The sequence below is a fragment of the Balaenoptera ricei genome, chromosome 1 (assembly GCF_028023285.1).
Source record: "Balaenoptera ricei isolate mBalRic1 chromosome 1, mBalRic1.hap2, whole genome shotgun sequence".
Lineage (NCBI taxonomy): Eukaryota > Metazoa > Chordata > Mammalia > Artiodactyla > Balaenopteridae > Balaenoptera > Balaenoptera ricei.
The window spans coordinates 66,479,319-66,502,378 of record NC_082639.1 but is presented as its reverse complement, the minus strand read 5'-3'; the positions used below and the strand labels follow the sequence as shown (position 1 = coordinate 66,502,378).

General features: G+C 36.8%; 1 protein-coding gene across 5 annotated transcripts in view; it reads right to left on the bottom strand.

Annotated features, from left to right (window-relative positions):
- The window catches only part of ST6GALNAC3 (ST6 N-acetylgalactosaminide alpha-2,6-sialyltransferase 3), a 567,689-nt gene that overhangs the window by 210,293 nt on the left and 334,336 nt on the right, over positions 1-23,060 (bottom strand). For all 5 annotated transcript variants that reach the window (XM_059899430.1, XM_059899440.1, XM_059899466.1 and 2 more), the window contains one exon: positions 6,645-7,054. In XM_059899430.1, coding sequence (XP_059755413.1) covers positions 6,645-7,054 — 410 coding nt within the window. The remainder of the gene's footprint in view (positions 1-6,644; positions 7,055-23,060) is intronic.

Sequence of the window (23,060 nt, the reverse complement as noted above, 5' to 3'; positions counted from 1 at the left end):
AGACAAGGAAGGACACTACAGAATGATCAAGGGATCAATCCAAGAAGAAGATATAGCAAGTATAAATATATATGCACCCAACATACGAGCACCTCAATACATAAGGCAACTGCTAACAGCTATAAAAGAGGAAATTGACAGTAACACAATAATAGTGGCAGACTTTAACACCTCACTTACACCAATGGACAGATCATCCAAACAGAAAATTAATAAGGAAACACAAGCTTTAAATGACACAGTAGACCAGATAGATTTAATTGATATTTAAAGAACATTCCATCCAAAAACAGCAGACTACACTTTCTTCTCAAGTGCGCACAGAACATTCTCCAGGATAGATCACATATTGGGTCACAAATCAAGGCTCAGTAAATTTAAGAAAATTGAAATCATATCAAACATCTTTTCTGACCACAACGCTATGAGATTAGAAATGAATTACAGGGAAAAAAACGTAAAAAACTCAAACACATGGAGGCTAAACAATACATTACTAAATTACCAAGAGATCACTGAAGAAATCAAAGAGGAAATCAAAAAATACCTAGAGACAAATGACAATGAAAACACGACGCTCCAAAATCTATGGGATGCAGCAAAAGCAGTTCTAAGAGGGAAGTTTATAGCTATACAAGCCTACCTCAAGAAACAAGAAAAATCTCAAATAAACAATCTAACGTTACACCTAAAGGAAGCAGAGAAAGCAGAACAAAGAAAACCCAAAGTTAGCGGAAGGAAAGAAATCATAAAGATCAGAGCAGAAATAAATGAAATAGAAACAAAGAAAACAATAGCAAAGATCAATAAAACTATAAGTTGGTTCTTTGAGAAGATAAACAAAATTGATAAACCATTAGCCAGACTCATAAAGAAAAAGTGGGAGAGTACTCAAATCAATAAAATTAGAAATGAAAAAGAAGTTACAACAGACACCGCAGAAATACAAAGCATCCTAAGAGACTACTACAAGCAACTCTATGCCAATAAAATGGACAACCTAGAAGAAATGGACAAATTCGTAGAAAGGTATAACCTTCCAAAACTGAACCAGGAAGAAATAGAAAATATGAACAAACCAATCACAAGTAGTGAAATTGAAGCTGTGATTAAAAATCTTCCAACAAACAAAAGTCCAGGACCACATGGCTTCACAGGTGAATTCTATCAAACATTTAGAGAAGAGCTAACACCCCAAACTCATTCTATGAGGCCACCATCACCCTGATACCAAAACCAGCCAAAGATACTACAAAAAAAGAAAATTACAGAAAAATATCACTGAGGAATATAGATACAAAAATCCTCAACAAAATACTAGCAAACAGAATCCAACAGCACATTAAAAGGATCATACGCCGTGATCAAGTGGGATTTATCCCAGTGATGCAAGGATTCTTCAATATACGCAAATCAATCAGTGTGATAAAACATATTAACAAATTGAAGAATAAAAACCATATGATCATCTCAATAGATGCAGAAAAAGCTTTTGACAAAATTCAACACCCATTTATGATAGAAACTCTCCAGAAAATGGGCATAGAGGTGACCTACCTCAACATAATAAAGGCTATATACAGCAAACCCACAGCAAACATCATTCTCAATGGTGAAAAACTGAAAGCATTTTCTCTAAGATCAGGAACAAGACAAGGATATCCACTCTCACCACTATTATTCAACATAGTTTTGGAAGTCCTAGCCATGGCAATCAGAGAAGAAAAAGAAATAAAAGGAACACAAATTGGAAAAGAAGAAGTAAAACTGTCACTGTTTGCAGATGACATGATACTCTACATAGAGAATCCTAAAGATGTCACCAGAAAATGACTAGAGCTAATCAATGAATTTGGTAAAGTTGCAGGATACAAAATGAATGCACAGAAATCTCTTGCATTCCTATATACTAATGATGAAAAATCTGAAAGAGAAATTAAGGAAACACTCCCATTTACCACTGCAACAAAAAGAATAAAATACCTAGGAATAAACCTACCTAGGGAGACAAAAGACCTGTATGCAGAAAACTATAAGACACTGATGAAAGAAATTAAAGATGATACCAACAGATCAAGAGATATACCATGTTCTTGGATTGGAAGAATCAACATTGTGAAAATGACTATACTACGCAAAGCAATCTACAGATTCAGTGCAATACATATCAAATTACCAATGGCATTTTTTACAGAACTAGAACAAAAAATCTTAAAATTTGTATGGAGACACAAAAGACCCTGAATAGCCAAAGCAGTCTTGAGGGGAAAAAACGGACCTGGAGGAATCAGACTCCCTGACTTCAGACTATACTACAAAGCTACAGTAATCAAGACAATATGGTACTGGCACAAAAACAGAAATATAGATCAATGGAAGAAGATAGAAAGCCCAGAGATAAATCCACACACCTATGGTCAACTAATCTATGACAAAGGAGGCAAGGATATACAATGGAGAAAAGACAGTCTCTTCAATAAGTGGTGCTGGGAAAACTGGACAGCTACATGTAAAAGAATGAAATTAGAACACTCCCTAACACCATACACAGAAATAAACTCAAAATGGATTAGAGACCTAAATGTGAGACCGGACACTATAAAACTCTTAGAGGAAACCATAGGAAGAACACTCTTTGACCTAAATCACAGCAAGGTCTTTTTTGATCCACCTCCTAGAGTAATGGAAATGAAAACAAAAATAAACAAATGGGACCTAATGAAACTTAAAAGCTTTTGCACAGCAAAGAAAACCATAAACAAGATGAAAAGACAACCCTCAGAATGGGAGAAAGTATTTGCAAACAAATCAACAGACAAAGGATTAATCTCCAGAATATATAAACAGCTCATGCAGCTCAATATTAAAAAAAAACAAGCCAATCCAAAAATGGGCAGAAGACCTAAATAGACATTTCTCCAAAGAAGAAAGCACATGAAAAGCTGCTCAACATCACTAATTATTAGAGAAATGCAAATCAAAACTACAATGAGGTATCACCTCACTCCTGTTAGAATGGGCATCATCAGAAAGTCTACAAATAACAAATGCTGGAGAGGGTGTGGAGAAAAGGGAACCCTCTTGCACTGTTGGTGGGAATGTAAATTGATACAACCACTATGCAGAACATTATGGAGGTTCCTTAAAAAACTAAAAATAGAGCTACCCTATGACCCAGCAATCCCACTACTGGGCATATACCCAGAGTAAACAATAATTCAAAAATACACATGCACCCCAATGTTCATTGCAGCACTATTACAATAGCCAGGTCATGGAAGCAACCTACATGCCCATCAACAGACGAATGAATAAAGAAGATGTGGTACATATATACAATGGAATATTACTCAGCCATAAAAAGGAATGAAGTTGGGTCATTTGTAGAGACGTGGATGCATCTAGAGACTGTCATACAGAGTGAAGTAAGTCAGAAAGAGAAAAGCAAATATCGTATATTAACACATATATGTGGAATTTAGAAAAATGGTACAGATGAACCGGTTTGCAGAGCAGAAATTGAGACACAGATGTAGAGAACAAACATATGGACACCAAGGGGGGAAAGTGGCAGGGGGTTGGGGTGGTGTGATGAATTGGGAGATTGGGATTGACATGTATACACTGAAGTGTATAAAATGGATGACTAATAAGAACCTGCTGTATAAAAAAATAAATAAAATAAATTTCAAGGAAAAAAAATAACTAATAAAGAGAAAGAATTGGTACTATCTTCTATCTCATGGTAACCAAATGGTTAATGAGACCAAGTTTCTCTTTATAAGGTATATCAGTTAATAAATGAAAAAGAAATGATGAAATATCACCATTCTGTAATCTCTAATGAACTATTCGATCTAGACAATGATCATTAATGAATGCTAACATAAAGAGACAGAAAACTTGACGGTCTTCATCCTGATAGAAGTATCACCTAATAGTCTTGATAAATTTTTTTAAAAAATTAGACCCAAATCCAATAAATCCTCAATATAGAGATACCAAAGTAGAAGTATCATGGGGGTGCAATCAGCACAATCTAGATTGTGGACAAATGACTAGGTTTTTTTCAATAATAAAGGGAGAGAGTGGGAGGGAAGAAGCCATGTGTTAAGAGAAATATAGGAGACGTATCAATTATTTGTAAAGCCCTTATGCTAATCCTGATTTGAACATGCACAGACCTTAACACTAATCCCGATTCAATTAACTGTTAAAAATATTAATGAGATCATTGGAGAAATTTGAAAACAGACTAAATATATATTGTTATTAAGAAAGTATGCTGATTTTTCTGTAAGACAATGGCATTGTGTTTATTTTTAAGAATCTTTACCTTTTAGAGATACATGCTGAAATATTTATGAATAAAATAATATGATGTCTGGCATTTGCTTCAAAATAATCCTTGGGGAGGGAGAAAGTGTACAGGGGTATAGATAGAACAAGATTGGCTATGAGTTAATAATTATTCAATCTGAGCTGTGGTATACAGCAGTTCATTACAGCATTAGTCTCCCTATAAGTCTGACATTTTCCTTCATAAAAAGCTAAAAAATATCCTTCTTTGAAATCTGGCAGTGAACATCAGGTCACTATGGGAAATCTTTAACAATAAAATCCACACAGCTAAATTTAGGGTACAGATTTAAATCATTGTGGAGATTGCTGCCCTTGAGGTCGTTTTGGTCGACCTTTTGTCATCCAACCAGATTTTACCAAAACTATCCGTTCTGCTCATTTCTAGCATAGATGACTTCTTTGGTCTGGTTGCAGTATTCAGTGAAGCACCAGACAGGATTAGACTTGGGGAAGAAAACAGCAAGAAAGCATCATAAAATCATTTTGACTTGTTTTTCCTACTTTTATTTTGGTAACTCTCCCAACTGAATGATACCTGCAAATTAATTTTACTGAGTGCGCTTTTTCCCACTATACAAACAGCTTTCCTCATCACAGCCAGTAGGAAAATGAATCTCCCAAAGCTATTCTCTTCCAGTGCTTGTTGTACAATCAACACATCTGTGACAGTGCTGTCTCACTGAAAGCTCACAGCAAAGCAAGCATGATATAAACACATGGGGACAGACAGCACGCTGAGCTCTTCTCTGATACCCCAGAATTATTCTAGGGCTTATAGTTATGACTAGGGCATACCCTGAGGGCTAAATGTTACTAATGAAAAACCAAATATACCTAATTAACTGCACTGCTCTGGGCTAGTGAGAGACCAGAAATTTCCAAAGCCACTTGAGAATGGTCGTATTTATATAGAATGGTGCTACATGTGAGAGTATTTCTTTGAAGCACATACCTACTCCTTTTATCCCTAGTGCCTGTCTCTTTGGACTGTTTATGCTACACTGATTCAAATCCTAACACTGGGATTCTTCTTGCTAACGCTAAAGTGGAAGGGGCCACTATCATGGCTATTTGTCTTGCATTTCATTAGAAGCTATGCATTTTTGGTGCTCAGAAGTAGAAAACACTAAATTCCACCTACATTATCAGTAGGAGAGTTGAGCCAGATAAGATTTTAAAATAATTATCAACATTTAAATTATACCCAGAGACATCAGAAACTCCCCTTCTCAAGCACACACTGCAATATAGTTGAAAGTTTAAATTTGATAATAAGGAAGTATAAAAGACAAGATATTTTGAGGAAATCAGAATGTTAATATTAGAATTATAGTCAATGCTCAATTTATCCATGGTATTACACAAAAAGGCAAAATTAACAGTAATTCAAACTTTCAGCAATCAGTTTCAATATTTTCCTTCAGCAGTTCTTTATTAGAACTAGATATATGAACTAAGGTAAACTGATTTATAATTCTACTTCTCTCTCACATACTGGTTACCTTTCTAAAGAGGGAGGAAAAGTGGTGAGCAATAGTTATACGGGAGAAGAGGAGGAGGAAGAGGGAGTAAGGGGAGGAAGCAGGAAAAGTAAGGAGTAGGAGAAGAATAAGACAGGCAGGCCTCGGGAAAGGTGGTTTACAGAATGCTGCAGAAAACCGGATGTAATGAAAAAAATGCAAATTGGTTTTTAGATCATTGAGTGAACGGTATGTATATCTCATTTCTCTTCAAGAATCCACTGTTAATGATTTTAAGGAATGCATAATTTCAACATGGTATTCCGCTTAACATGTTAAATGCTAAGTTATGGTGTTCACGATCGTAGGACCTATTTGCAGGCAAGAAGCTATGCAACCTTATTAGAGAATCAATAGCTTGTTCTGTTTCGTGCTCTCAGTAAATTTTTGCCACAGCTTCCAAAGAAGTTTAGGTCCTAAAGTTCTCTCACATTTCTATTTTAAAACAGAAATGTGTAGACTTCTTTCGGCTAAAATCCAATTTATTCAATAGCAAATTGAGCTAAATAAGAAGAAATCTAAAGATATCTTGGAGAAGCAGCCAGTGTTTTTTTGGAGCCTCAAGCCAATCAAAAGGGAGAGAACAGAAGGTGGGGTAGGTGGAATAAATGGGGCCTAGCTGCTGGCTCATCAAGTAATCATAATAGTCAAAAACATATAACAATCAGTTTGAAAAGTTACTCTGTTCATTTGATAGCTGGCAAAAGAACTCAGCAAAGATTTACCATAAAAGACAATAAGGCTGCTTCTCAGAGGACTCACCTGTCTTTCCCGGTTTCCTTCTTAAACACTCCATCACAGTAACTCATGCGCTTCTCTGTGGTCACGTAAATCTGGGCATTGGGATAGATGTCAACAGTCTTTTTCAACATGTTGTAAACAATGCCATTGCCGTCTTTCCTCATATTGCGGAAAGGGCCCCAAATAACATAAATAGTAGCATTTGCTTCCTTGAAAAAATAATCAGGGTTTTTCAGCAAAAGAGGAACGCTGGTATGGGATACAACTCGAATCATTGTCATGCGGCCAACATCTTCTTCATAGCCCTTGGTGGGGGCATTGTTCATTCTCCAAATGCAGGAAGACTGGTCTATCTCGTTCCCCACCTTCTGGCCAACCATCTGACCTGAGTTTGACACTATGGCACAAAGCTTACAGTCCAGTTGCAAAGGCTGAAAAACAAAAAGAGAAACAGGGCGGGGGGAGAAATGTGTAAATTAGTAAGTTCCATCTATCCAAACAAGTTTCTCTGGGAAAACAGAAAATCCAGATATTGTGCATAACTGCTGAGTGTGAGAATACCTCTGGAAATATATTTATACCAAACCAACAGTAGTTGTGTTGCACTTTAATTTATTATTTAATTATGCCTGTCTATTAGACGGTAACCTCAGTAACAGCAGAATCCATGTGTCTTCTTCATTTTAACTCCACTCCCCAGAAGTCCCTGGAATACTATAGTAGCTCAATATATAGTGGTTAAGTCAGGAAATGAAAGCAATTTAATTTAGATAATTAAGATAATTTATTAATTAAGATAATTTATTAGGACCCTGAACTTAATATTAGGGAAGAAATGGACTTTTCCAATTCATCTAGAATTACTGATTTAGTTGAAAAGAGAAAAGCAGTCCAGAAGAAACATATCAACATACCAACAGGTTCAATCTAGGTGGGCAAATTGAGTAGCAAAGAGACTCAGAAAAGTCACCAGGATAATTATCACACAACTGTCAATGATAGGGACTCAAAGCAGTTATTTGACTAACTACTAACTACTATGTACTATGTTCTAGGGGTTGGGGATTCAGCTGTGAAAATCTTAAACAAATATCCCTGCCCTCACAGAGCTTACATACAAGTGAGGGAAGAAAGGCAACAGACAAATCTGCACAGTATATGTTAGATGGAGGTAAGTGCTAAATAGGGAAAATTAAAGCAAGGAAGGAGGTAAGGATGTATCTATGTGAATGTATGTGTGTGTGTTGGTGGAGTGACCAGAAAAGGCCTCAGGAAAAAATTATATTTGAGGAAAGACTTGAATGAAGTAAAAGGGCTGACCATGGGATTTTGCAAAAAAAAAAAAAAAAGGCATTACTGCAAATACCCCAGGGTAGGAGAGGAACAATAGGGAGGGCAATGTAGCCTGGCAGAGCATTGAAAATAGCGAGTGAGTACTGGGGCAAGAGAGCTGGCAGAGGAGCCATCACTTAGGGCCTTTTACTTAAGAGCCACTGAGGGCTCTGGGCAGGGGAATGACTGATCCAAATCACATTGTAACAGCTTTGGCTGCTGTGTGGAAAACTGACACAAGGAAGGCAGGGGTAGAAACTGTGAGAACAGGATGCTGCCATAATCCCAGCAAGAGAGGATGATGGCTTGGACCAGGTTGGGTAGCAGAGGAGGTGGTAAGAAGCTGGTCACATGCTGGATATTTTCTGAAGGTAGGGCTTGCTGGGTTGACCAGTAGATGGAAGGTGAGATCTGAGAGAGAGAAAGGAGTCGAGGATAACTTCAGATTTTTAGCCTAAGCAATTGGAAGCCTGGAGCTGCCTTTAACTGAGAAGGAGAAGGCTTCAGGAGAAACAGACCGGGGGAGGAAGCAGGAGCTCATTTCCAGACCTGTTAGATTTAAGGTGACTTGAACATAGACTCCTGCAGCAAATGTTATAACAAAACTACTCAAGCAGCTTTTGTTTATCTTCCTGATTACTAAAGTAATATGGGCTTGCTGTGGAAAACTTGAAAAATATAAAAAGAATTAAAACTCTCCATATTTCCACCACTCAATAACTGCTACAATGTTTTGTAGTATTTTCTTCCTTCTAGACATGTTGAGAAATACCATTTATACAATTTGGCCACCTTGATTTTTCAATTAATTTCACATCATTAAACTTTCCCATGTTAATAAATAGTCCTTAGAGATATATTTAATGCCTGCATAATATTGCATTGTATGGACATAACATAATGTACCTCTCTGCCTCTTTCTGGGCATTAGCTATTATCTGATTCTTTTCTATTACAAAAAAATTGCTTTGATGAGCATCCTTATGCTTCCCATTGTATTCTGGATGCTAACAGTTATTACATTAATTTAACTTTACTTCTTTGATTTCGTTTTTATGGTTCACTGTAAAATACACTAGAATGACAAGGTTATTTGAGATGTCAGATTAAGAATTTCAAAAAAACTTGGGGCTTCCCTGGTGGCGCAGTGGTTGAGAATCTGCCTGCCAATGCAGGGGACACGGGTTCGAGCCCTGGTCTGGGAAGATCCCACATGCCGCAGAGCAACTGGGCCCGTGAGCCACAACTACTGAGCCTGCGCGTCTGGAGCCGGTGCTCCACAACAAGAGAGGCCGCAACAGTGAGAGGCCCGTGCACCGCAGTGAAGAGTGGCCCCCGCTTGCCACAACTGCAGAAAGCCCTCGCACAGAAACGAAGACCCAACACAGCCAAAAATATAAATAAATTAATTAATTAAAAAAAAAAAAAACTTTACTTATGCAGCCCACAAAGGTCCATTTGTGAAGTGCCTTAAAACTCTGCTATGAAAGTGACTGTCCATCACTCCTGCTACAGTAAGATTTCTGAACTAAGGTGGGCAGCAGGTGATCCAGGCACCAGGTTAGAATAGGTCCGCTCAAAGTGGGTGAGTATATTAGGGCACTTGGAAACGGGGTTCTCTAGGTTGGTGCCATAGTGAAAACTTCACCAATGGGCGAATGGAGGCACAGGGGGTTGCCTCTGAGAATCAGGCATTGATCTGAGCCCCTTCCTCATGCACCTAGAAGCCCACAGTCTTCGGGGATGATAAGGAAGAACACAAAGTTCTTCCTGCCAGGCGATTTGCAGCTGGGCCTGACATCCATTTCACTTAGCTGAGTCCTCCAAACTCACTTAGAGTCACACAAATCACTGCCTGATTTAAATTGTGTGGGTCACATGGCACATTCCAACTTATCACCAAGATGCATATGGTGCAGGGAGGTTAGGTTCCATTTACTGTTCCAAGAAGTTGCTTCACTGTATGATAAAAACATTTTGAGGATACGGCCTCCACACATTAAAAAAAAATCAAAAAGAAAAAAGAAAGATATAAAGAAAAAGCCTTGGATATGTTCTAATCTACAACATGTAGCAATCTGCATTGGATTTCCAAGTCATTAAAGTGAATTAGCTGGTTCTGCTGTTACAAAGCTTAATTTAACTCATAAAAATCAGTCTACTGGTTTCACTTGACAATTGTGACCTCTGAGAGTGATCAATTAAGACATCACAATCTGTTTCATGACAACATATCAGGATGCTGCAGCTGTGCAGTTTATGAGGTCAGCAGCTGACTAACAACTTGAGGGCAAACACTGGGAATAACAGCCTCTTGTCTATGTGACAAACATGTAATTGGGCAGGGTGCTACGAATGTAATGACTTTGGGGATAGGTGGTGATCTTTAAATTGCCCCTTTCTTTTATACTATTCGCTTGGCCATATTGTCATCACGGCCAGAGTGGTAAGAAACTTCTGCATGTCATACTTCTTGTTCTCAGACCTGCCTAGCTGTCTGGTTTCCTGAATGAGGTGCCAGGAGACATTGCTGCATGGAGTGACTGCTCTATTTACCACTTGGTTGCAGGAACCATCTTTACAGTATGATAGGCGTGCAGGGCTAGATGAATGAAACAATCCTAATCAGAATCGGAAGCTTCAGGTAACACGAAGAGCTTGTTAAAGCACAAGGGACTCATTTATATGTTTGAAGGCACCTTCAAACTACAGTAAGCCATGATAAAAAGAAAGACGCACCTGGGCATGAATGGATGGTTTGACCCAAGAGCTGCTCTTATCTGGTTATCTCAGTTCCTTTTATTAGCTTTATCGCTGCATCTTGTGATCTCAACTTTCTTTGTTAAAACGTCCTGCTGTTTCTTGAGCTCGTTTATGTTATTTGATTTGAGGCCCTTGCTTGAAAATTTATTCCATATGTGTCCACTCGCTCAGTTCTGCCTCAGTAAGCAGTTTCTTTCTAGATTGAGGCCCTGGATTTTCTGAGACCTTTGGAAAGATTTATCTGGCTCCACTTTATCAAGTCTCATCTTAACTTTCAATTCTCCTTTTCAGTTGACTTGTGCCTAGTTTTTGTTTCTCTTTATTAAAAACAAACTTGACCTCCTTGTCTTTTCCTCTTGTACACTCAAAACATCAAGCCAAACACTTTGCTTGGGCTTGGGCTGTGTCTATAAACTGAGATCACCACAAATATACAGCCGACCCTGTCTAGGCAACTGTGTCACTGTTAAGAGAAAGCTCACAAATGTCAAACGCTTCCTTTTATTTGACATCTAAGACACTGATTTTTTTTTAGTGGTAACATCATTATACAGGCATACCTTGTTTTACTGTGCTTCGTTTTATTGTGCTTCATAGATATTGCGTTTTTTACAAATTGAAGGTGTGCAGCAACCCACGTTGTCATATGATGGTTAGCGTATTTTAGCAATAAAGTATTTTTTAAATTAAGGCATGTACTTGTTTAGACATAAGGCGATTGCACAGTTAATAGACTATAGTATAGTGTAAACATAACTTTTACATGCCCTCGGAAACCAAAAAATTCGTGTGACTTTACTGCAATATTCACTTCATTGCAGTGGTCTGGTACAGAACCTGCAATATCTCCAAGGTTTGCCTTATTTGATTTGGGTATTTTCTCCCTCTGCAAAATATACTGGCTCTATACCTGCATACCTGGTAATAAACAGTCAGCTTGGGGAAAGTTAAGTATTTGGTGACATCTAGTAAACAATCAAGTAATTTTTACCTAGTACCTATTCTGTGCAAGGCTCTGTTAAGGGTAAAATAATTTTAGAATTCTAATCAGTGTGAGCTTTAACCTCAGTACACAGCCTTGAGGTAGGTGGGGAAGTTTTATGATCAACTAGGGTCAATTCATAGACTATTTTAAAGGTCTAAGGCATTGCCTTGAAAAGCAAGTCCTTTCTCTGCTAAAACAAATCTTGACATTTGCCTCCTTATAAGAAAAAGGACTTGATTCCTGTCTGGGATGCAGGGAGAGGATGAGAGAGGGAAGAAGCAGTGTGAGGGAGATATATAAGTATGGTGTATTATATTTATTGATATTAACATGATTGAATACATACTATGGGCCAGTCATCCTGCCCAGCACTTTATTACATTATTCCATTCAGTTCTCATAATAAATTCTTCAAAAGTTAGTTTTTATTTCCCATTATTGAGTTGAGGAAATTGAGACAAACATTATGTCCAGTGGGTACTAGATGTCTTTCAGGTTAAAAAGAGAGCACATACTATCTTTCATGAAATGCACTCACAGCACTATTAAGAAGTGGGGGATATTAAAGAAATATTTACTATTAATTTGCACTATCCCTAAATACATATAGGCAAACACCTCAAATCTCACCCAGTATCATATTAAAATTATTTATAATAAATTATAAATTAATGTTTTTAACCATGCTGGCGGCCAAGAATGTCACCAAAACAGGACAAAGTTCTTAGTTGATGAAAGTCTTCTCAGGAGTGTTACCGTTTGCATGGGGGTAAAATTAACCTCTCCTTTCTGACAATGGCATTACGATGGCATAAGAAATTATGTGGACAATTTTTTCTTAATATTTCAGTTTGAAATACGGCTGAAATTTTAGTCTAAGATAAACTAATCATGACCAATTTTATTGGCTTTAAAATGGTCCTCCACATCTTTTCACTCAATTGGCTTTTCAAACTTTTTTTCATAGCAGCAGCGAATCGTGTTTGTTTCTGAAGCATTAAATGATTACAGTCCGTGTCCGAGAAAACAAAAGGCCATGGCAGATGTTGTTATAAGCTGGTCTCCGTGGCTAAAGAGAATACCTCCCCCTGTCGGAAAGCCTCCTTGAGGCAAATGCACTCTAGAAGCCCCCAGTGGCTGCTTTCAAGTCCTTGGGAAGCAAAGTCAGCTGGAGACGCCAAGCCCTCCTCTAACTCTTTGAGTCGCTCCCCTCTCCATACGTACGAAGGTTCTAGGACATCGGCTGCCTGGGATAGTATGCTCATCCTGTAGGTCATTTTACAGGCATGCTGATTTTTATTTTTGTGTTATCAGAAGCGTGAGCATTTAGCACAGAAATGGATTCTTGTTTGCATAAACGTTGAAGAACGTAAGCGCAAGAAATCCTTGATACTATGGAGGTAAGGAGGAAGACGTGGCTCTTCTCATCTCTTTTTAAGAGTCTGTGGTATTTTAATAATTAGATTTATTTTCCTGTGTGGAAGTATTATTTAGGTGGACTCTAGAAACCAATTTACCATGACATGCCCAACTGATCCTTGCCTGGTTGAAAAAAAAAAATGACCAAAACTAACAGGTCACTCACTCTGATCGGCAAGTTTCACCTTTTGTTGAGTCACAGTCACTTTTCTCTTCAAACTAGGACACATATAGTTAAAGACTTCTTTCTGTTTTTCTGCTCTAAATGTACACACACACACACACACACACACACACACACACACACGGTCACCCTCATCCAGCTAATGAGACAGCTCACTCTCCTGGCCACTTTCTCCATCCTACTCCTTACCAACCACTCTGGAAAATTCCCCTTCTCTCTTCTTTGGGTAAGAATCTGACAAACTGCCCTTTCCTTTTTGAATGATATATTGGGACAACTGCTAAGCACTTTACATTTTAATCAGTAAGAAGAATGAAATATTTAACCTTTGCTTTTTTCTCCATGAATAAGCTTATAGACAATACAATAGATAATTAAAATCTGTGAATTAAAACTTGCAAAACAGTGTGGTTTCCCCAGCAAAGAGAAATGGCCAGGTACGAAAGGTCACCTGTCAACCAGTTCTAGTTATTAAATCTCTGCATTTATCACTGAGGTGGCTCTACAGAAAACGAAGGTCAAGACATTAAATTATGAAACAGTCAGGATTAGAAAAGGTCACTAAAAATTCAAGTAAAATTTAACCAAACCTGCTAATTCTATACCCTACAAGTAAGCAGACACAGCCAGGGATGAAACACAGCACTGGACAGAGCTAATCTATCTCCCTACTTTAGCCCCATATTGAAAATGGATTTCTATTTGATGTCTTGAAGTCTAAAATGAAACTTGCTCATCTCAAATAAAAGCAGGAGCTTCGATAAATATTTCAGAACGAAAATCATGTTTGAATCGAACCAGCTTAAATTATTAAAAACATTGTTTTATACTATTCTAAGGGTTGCTTTCACTTCAACCATGAGAATGCAATTTAAAGTATCGGCAATGGGGCACTCCTGGCACCTTAAATGCTTTACAGGACAATTAGCAACTCACCACTCACTAATTTACTACTTTAATGTTGAAACAAATGAGATCTTTGCTTTTCATCATGCAATTTGAATGAATTTGAACAAAGCAGGTTGAACAAAGCTCTGGAGACACACTCTTCAGTTTGCTGTCATTTATTCCTCTACTCTTCCTGAATGTCTTCAGAGTTTTCGTTTTAGAGGCTTCAACATGTATAATGACGCCATTGGGGAATAGATTTTGCCTTTATTCTCCTCCATGTTCTTTTGAGGTCTTTCAAGTGAAAGGTACAAAAAAGGCATTAACAATCTGGCATTGTTTTTATTGCTTGACAAAGAAAAGAATGTATTTTAATTTTTCCTGTGTTTCAGGAATGGTTAAGCAAGCTGTTTACATCTACACTGAGTCACTTTCAGCAGACCTCTGTGAACAAAGAATTGTAAAGACTGTTCTAGAGAGAAATCAACACAGTTCAACCAAGCCAGCCTGTATATGTACTTTTTTGCCCCTCCACAAGCCAGCTTCTTTCAGTTAATGCACCTTTCAAAAGCAGTGTGTATAAATCATACACTATGAGTAACAGCACATAAAAAGATAAATTTGATAACCCACGGTTTGGCTCTGACTCTGTGGATTTGGGATATGGCATTTACCTTGATTCCTACCTGGTGGCATTACATCCAAGCATAAAACTTAACAGGGGGGGTGCATAAAATTGTTAATGTCAAGAGATAATTCTAAAACCAGCACCATAAAACTATGTTTCTCAGTCACCGTAGATGATGTGTTCTCTTTATTTGGAGCTTCCTTTAGAAAATGGATCTGTATAATCATGAAGGCAGGCCAAAGGAAAGCAGTTTGCTTTCTCTGAACTGGAAGGCAAACAATGAGTCTTTTCAAACCAAAAAAGAGTTTTCACCTACAGACTGAGAAAATGGGAGTAATTCATATTTCACTATCACTATCAGATCATAACAAAATTTGACTGATTTTGAGGCCAACTTACCTCTGGATTATTTTCCTCTCCCTTAAGGAAGATGAGCTCAGGACCCAGTGCTAACATACTATCCAGGTGGATCACATAAAGAGAGAAAGCTGATTTATGCTATGGTATTAGTATCTCACATGTCACTCAACTAGGGACATGGCTCTCAACTAGCTGTGCATAACAATGACCAAAGGAGCTTTTAAAAAATTATAATGGCTGGACTTCACCCCAAACTATTTGAATCAGACAACTCTTGAGGATGCTGCCTGCACGTAAGTTTTTTTAAGTTTCACACATGATTCCAATGGGCATCTAGGTTTGAGAAATATTGTCCTAGAGGAATTAGCAATGGCAAATTAGACCATAATGCCTGATAAAAAAGGATGAAAAACAAAATGGTAAATTTGGATCCCTCACGCACTAGATGCTAGTGTAGTAAATCCTTCCATTACCCCTCAAACACTGCTAGATTGGTAAGCAGCACTTAGAATTGAAATCAGTCCTAGAAGTCAGAGGTTACGAAGAACAAAGGGGAAAGGTATTGGAGGTTTGCATGTAGTACCAAGCATGAGAACTTTATTTCCACAAAGATATTGTTAATTATATAGCATTAGAGGTGTTCTTTTTTTTTTTTAATACAGTTTTAAATTTATTTATTTATTTATTTATTTATATTTTTGGCTGTGTTGGGTCTTCGATTCTGTGCGAGGGCTTTCTCTAGTTGCGGCAAGTGGGGGCCACTCTTCATCGCGGTGCGTGGGCCTCTCACTATTGTGGCCTCTCTTATTGCGGAGCACAGGCTCCAGACGCGCAGGCTCAGTAGTTGTGGCTCACGGGCCTAGTTGCTCCGTGGCATGTGGGATCTTCCCAGACCAGGGCTCAAACCTGTGTCCCCTGCATTAGCAGGCAGATTCTCAAACACTGCGCCACCAGGGAAGCCCCCAAGAGGTGTTCTTTATGTTCTGGCCAGAATTTGCTTTGGAAGTAAGGAAAATCATGTTACCTTACAAATGCTCTTAATTGTCATGTAGAATTTCTGCCAGCATATAAGGCTAGTGATAAATTGAACATTCGTTGACGTTCATTCAATACAGGTTTTTTGGTTTTTTTTCATCTTGTTTTATTTTCTAGGCTGGAGGATGCTTTAGGGGGTTTGTAGTTTGAGAGGAAGGGGTTGGTGAAGAGGGAGTAATTGCAAATACAAGAAAAGGACCCACTAATGGAGGGAGAACCCAGGAAAGATAGGAGTCAATAATTTAAGGAATATTACTAGGTCATAAAAAGAATGAAATATTGTCATTTGCAGCAACATCGATGGACCTAGAGATTATCATACTAAGTGAAGTAAGTCAAAGACAAATATTACATGATATCACTAATATGTGTAATCTAAAAAATAATACAAATGTACATATTTACAAAACAGAAACAGACTCACAGACGTAGAAAACAAATTTGTGATTACCAAAGGGGAAAAGGGTGGGGTAGGGATAAATTAGGAGTATGGGATTAACAGATACATACCACTATATATGAAATAGATAAAAAACAAGAACCTACTGTATAGCACAGGGAACTATAGTCAATATCTTGCAATAACGTATAATGGAAAAGAATCTGAAAATCCTTTTCAGAATTTTATATTTTAAATATAAATGTATTTATATTTACTTCTTTTATATTCAGATATATATATTCAGATATATATATCTGAATCACTTTACTGTATACCTGAAACTAATACATATTTTAAATCAACTATAGTTCAATAATAAATAAGTAAATAAAACTTAAGAGTACAGTTGGATGAATAGCCTTTGAAAAAGTAGAGACACCTCCTCCTCTGAGACAGGAAAAAAAGAAATAAGAATGAGGAGAAACATGTGACCTTACAAGAGTGGAATACAACTAGAGTTTACTCCAGATTCCCTTATATTTCTATAAAGCAAGTAAGGGTTAATTATTGAGAGACTTAGAGGTAAGGCTAACAGACTTCAGAAGAGACATGAACTTTTGAGAAAGAGAATATTTTGAGCAAGAATCAAAACGATTGCCAATTGTGCCACAGTTAGAATTTAGAAATTATAGACTTTTGATGAATATACTGTAAGGTTATGCATTCTTTCTCACACTGTTTAGGAGCACTGAGGCAAGGATGAAGAAAGAGTTTAGCTAGCTTGATCCAGGGCTGGAGATTGAGGCAAGTGGTGTACTGAAAATTCAAAGTTGAGAAATAACTATGGGCACTAGTGACATGAATTCCAAGCTGAAAGTGGAAGGAAATGGTACGAAAGTGAGTAAATGGAAGAGATAAGGAAACAAAAATGTCTTAGTGGGGTTATGTTCCTTCACTGGAGACAGGGAGACATATGCTTGTATTGTATATCCTAAGGGTATGCTTGTTTGGGGAATAAGGAGAAAAATGTGGCTTGCAGGCTTCAGGAAAGAAGCTGTAGTATAAGTCATTCCTTCCAGTTTGGAAATGCAAAAACCAAAGAACAGAGGATATTCAAATTCATTATCATTAAAAAGTACCATGTTCTTGGATTGAAAGAACTAATATTGTTAGATGACCATACTACCCAAGGCAATCTACAGATTCAATGCTATCTCTATTAAAATACCAATGGCATTTTTCACAGAACTAGAACAAAAATTTTTACAATTTGTATGGAAACATGAAAGACCCCAAATAGCCACAAGAATCTTGATAAAGAAGAACAGAGCTGGAGGAATCATGCCCCCTGACTTCAGAATATACCACAAAGCTACAGTCATCAAAACAGTATGGTACTGGCACAAAAACAGACACACAGATCAATGGAACAGAATAAACAGCCCAGAAATAAATTCACGCACTTATGGTCAATCTATAACAAAGGAGGTAAGAATATACAATGAAGAAAAGACAGTCTCTTCAATAAGTAGTGTTGGGAAAACTGGACAGCTACATGTAAAAGAATGAAGTTAGAACATTTTCTAAAACCAGATACAAAAATAAACTCAAAATAGATTAAAGACTTAAATATAAAACCAGAAACCATAAAACTCCTAGAGGAAATCATAGGCAGAACACTCTTTGACATAAATTGTAGCAATGTTTTTTTGGATCTATCTCCTAAAGCAAAGGAAATAAAAGCAAAAATTTTAAAAATGGGACCTAATTAAACTTAAAAGCTTTTGCACAGCAAAGGAAGCCATTGACAAAACAAAAAGACAACCTACTGAATGGGAAAAAATTTTTGCAAATGATATAACTGATAAGGAGTTAATATATCCAACATAATATAAACAGCTCATACAACTCAACATTTTTAAAAAATCTGATTAAAAAATGGGCAGAAGACCTGAATAGATATATTTCCAAAGAGGAAATGCAGATGGCCAACAGGTACATAAAAATATGTTCTACATCACTTATCATCAGGGAAATGCAAATCAAAACCACAATGAGATATCACCTTACATCTGTCAGAATGGCTATCATCAAAAGTCTACAAATAACAAATGCTGACAAGGATGTGGAGAAAAGGGAACTCTTGCACACTATTGGTGGGAATATAAATTGGTACAGCCACTATGGAAAACAGTATGGAGGTTTCTCAAAAAACTAAAACTAGAACTACCATATGACCCAGCAATTCCACTCCTGGGTATATATTTGAAAAACCAAAAACTCTAATTCAAAAAGATACATGCACCCCAGTGTTCATACCAGCATTATTTACAATCGCCAAGGTATGGAAGCAACTTAAATGTCCATCAACAGATGAATGGATAAATAAGGTGTGGTATATCATATATCAAATGGAATATTACTCAGACATAAAACAGAATGAAATTTTGCCAGTTGCAGCAACATGGATGGACTTGGAGGGCATTATGCTAAGTGAAATAAGTCAGACAGAGAAAGGCAAATACTGTATGATATCACATACATGTGGTATCTAAAAAATATAACAAACTAGTGAATAAAACAAAAAAGAAGTAGACGCACAGATATAGGGAACAAACTAGTGGTTACCTGTGGGGAGAAGAAAGAGGGAGGGGTAACATAGGGGTAGGGGAAAAAAAGGGTTATTATGGAATTGTATGAAATCATGTATGTGAAACTGCTGAAAATTGTAAAACACTGTGGAATTTAAAGAATCATTCAATAGGAGAAAGAAAGAAAGAAAAGAAAGGAAGGAAGGAAGGAAAGAAGGAAAGAAGGAAGGAAGGAAGGAAGGAAGGAAGGAAGGAAGGAAGAAAGAAAGGAAGGAAGGAAGAAAGAAAGAAACCAGCATGAGAATATCTGCTTCAGTATGTTAACTTGCAAAATTCAGATCATCTTTCTGTGTAAGATAACTAAAATAACTGGAAAAAATATAAAAACCATCTCTTTAAGACTATCCAAGACCTAACAAGATAGTGAGGAGTTGCCAGTCTGGAGAAGTCTGGAACTCAGGGAGGTACACCAACACTAAGGACTATTTTTGCCCTGGAGGCATTTGTGGCTCTGGAATAATTAGCTAAGTTCTGTTTCTGGCATTCTCCTGGGTCTAGGAGGACAGAGATCAGAATCCAGAGCCCAAAAAGGGTAAATCAACATCCACTTTGGACTATGCGGAGCCCTACATAAAGGACACCCTACATCAAGGACACAGGACAAAAATTCCAGAATTAACCACGCTCCCATAGCAACTGTTGCCGTGGGCTCTCCTAATCTAAACCAGACAGCGCCCCCACCCCATATTAGGCAAAATAATCACCATGTAGTAACCTTGTAGCATCTTGACCAATCACCTAATGCCATCCTGCCAGCAGGAATTTTCTTTGTCTTGAGGCTATAAAAGTTGGCTACTAGCCCACAAAGGGGGCCGGCTCTCCCTGGTCTATGAGGAAGTCGGCCCGCTGTATTTGAAGCACCCCTCACTAACTCTGCTCTTTGTTCTCCATAAACTCACTCTTTTCTAAAATACTTCGTGTCTGGAAATTCTTCTTCCAACCTGCGTGCAGACATGACAGACTAGGACTCCTAAGAGGTATCCTAAGAGTAAGTTTGAAATAAACCAGTCTTGCAAAAATCTATCATCTTCTTTCACGTCAATTGGGTGGCTCTGAAAACCTCAATTTTGGAAATTACATTATGTAGTCCTAAACATCTAAATGACCTTAGACACCTGGAAAGAGCAAAGAAACTCTTCCCTGGAGGAACATAATAGCACCCTAGGCCTCAAATTATTGCTACAAATAAAATTTCAAATATATGAAAAGACAAAACACCATTAGAGAAAACCAATAGAAACAGTCCTATAGGAGCTCCACATATGGAATTACAGGGCACAGACTAAAACAGCTATGTTCACTGTGTTCAAGGAGATAAAAGCCAAGTAAAAATGTTGGCAGGGAAATGAAAACTATAAAAAGTGATGGACTGTACGTGAAAAAGAACCACTTAGAAGTTCTAGAACTGATAAATATGATACATGAAATGAAGGATTCAATGAATGTATTTAACAGCAAATTAGCTGAACAAAGAGCAAACAAAGCTAAAGAGAATTAGTGAACTAGAAGACAGAAGTAACTGTTCAGAATGAAACATGAGATTAAAAAAAAAAAAAATAGGTTAAGAGACACAGAGAATACAATTTGAAGGGCTAACACAAATTTATTTGAAAGAGCAGAGAAGAGGAGAGAGAGAATGGACAGAGGACAATAGCTGAGAATTCTCCAGAACTTATAAGAATCTACAAATTCAAAAGGCTCATCTGATGACTCCCAGGCGAAATAAATAAAAATAAATCAACATCTAAACATATCATAGTGAAGCTTCATAAAAACAAAAAGAAAGAGGAAATTTTAGAATTAAAAGTACCGTAAAATAGCATATAATTTGAGAGGGAGGTAAATGGAGTTCAAATATCTTAAAGTTCTTACATTGTCATGGGAAGAGGATAAATGTGCTAAGTAACATTATACTTTCATAAACTTAGGATGTCTGGTGTTATTTCCTAGGGCAGTAGTTCTCATACTTTTTGGTCTCTGGTGTCATTTACAGTCTTAAAAATTATTGAGTATTCTAAGGATCTGTTGTTTATGTGAGCTGAATATATATCAATATTTACCATATTAGAAATAGAAAATTAAAAAAATTTACATATCCATTTATTTTTAAAAACCCAATATGTCCATTTCATATTAACCTAAATAACATACTTTTTTATGAAAAGTAATCATATTTTCCACAAAAATAGTGAAAAGAATGATATTATTTATATTTTTACAGATTTCTTTAATCTCTAGCTTAATGGAAGATAGCCAGATTCTCACATCTGTTTCTGCTTTCAATCCATTAAAACATGTTGTTTTGGCTGAAGTAGATGAAGAAAATCCAGCTTCACAAAGATATGTAGTAGGAAAAGGGAGATAATTGTGGATATTTTTATTTGAATCTATACCAAAATTTGACAAGTGGCAGTTTCTTAAAGTTTATTTGCAATATGGAATCTAAAACCATATCAATAAAATTGTCTATGTTGCATTAGAATCCATTTGTCTAGCTTGTATCTTGCATAGATCTTCAACTCATGCATGATTTTATAACATCATACACTGCTAATCTGGAAAAATATTAGTCCAACGAGTTATGCAGATATTTGAAACATTGATATTTCCAAATGTATATTTTAAACACATTTATTGATGTTACCACTGACCTCATCAGAAAAGCCTTTAAGTTTTGGAAAACCAGAAAGCTGATGGTGACAAATAGAAATTTTCCAAAATGCTAATTTTGACTTGAAACTTCAATTTTTGTCATTAGTTAAATATGTTGCCTGTTCTTTTCTTGAAGTGACAAGCTCACTTCACTCATTTTAGAAAATGTCTGCCAAATACCTAAATCTGAATATTCATAATTTGTCTGTTGGCTTTTATTTCAGTAAAAATGATGTTCAGTGAAACTTGCAACTCGTATGAAATTTTTCAAAATAAAAGAATTAGGAAGAAAATAAATGTAAGTTGCAACATTAATAATAAAATTATATGATCACTTCAAAAGGAAAATCATATGACCATATGATCATCTCAGGAGATGCAGAAAAAGAGTTTTATAAAATTCAACATGAACTAATGATTAAAAACTCTTAGTTAAGGAAAAGTAACAGGGAGATTCCTTAATCTAGTGAAATGTTTCTACAAAACAAAAATTCTATAGCAAACATTGCACTTCACATTTAATGGTAAAATGTTGGAAACTGTCTCTTTGAAGTTGGGATTTCCACTATCACCATTGCTATGCAATATTGTACTGAGTTCCTAGCCAGTGCAGCAAATCAGGGGAAAAAATGAAACATATAAGGATTGGAAAAGAAGAAACAAAAATATAATTATTCACAGATGACATGATGGTGATGTGGTTCAGGGCAAGCCACCCAAAATATGCCACTGGGCATATTGATCATTTTGAATTAGAGTTACTTAAGAAATAGCCTGTGCAATAAGGATACTCTGACCCTCCTTTGTTCCTCTGAACGCAGGAAATAAATCTGTCACATGGAAGGTACCCTCCCTGTACCAGAAGGTAAAAAGACATCCTTATCACCAGAGATAGAGAATTTAGGGCCAAGAAGGCTGTATAAACAAAACTTGTTACTTCTTCACTAATTTACTATCCCAAGCCCAGACTTCTTTGTCTTGTTAATTCTTCACAAATTTATTGTTTCTTTTTCTAAAAGGTATAAAAGCTGCCTGCTTTGGTCACTTCTTTGAGTCTCATATTTTTATGAGCTCCCATATCGACAAAATTAAATTTGTTTTTCTCCTGTTAATCTGTCTTAGGTCAATTTAATTATTAGGCTGGCCAAAGTACCTAGA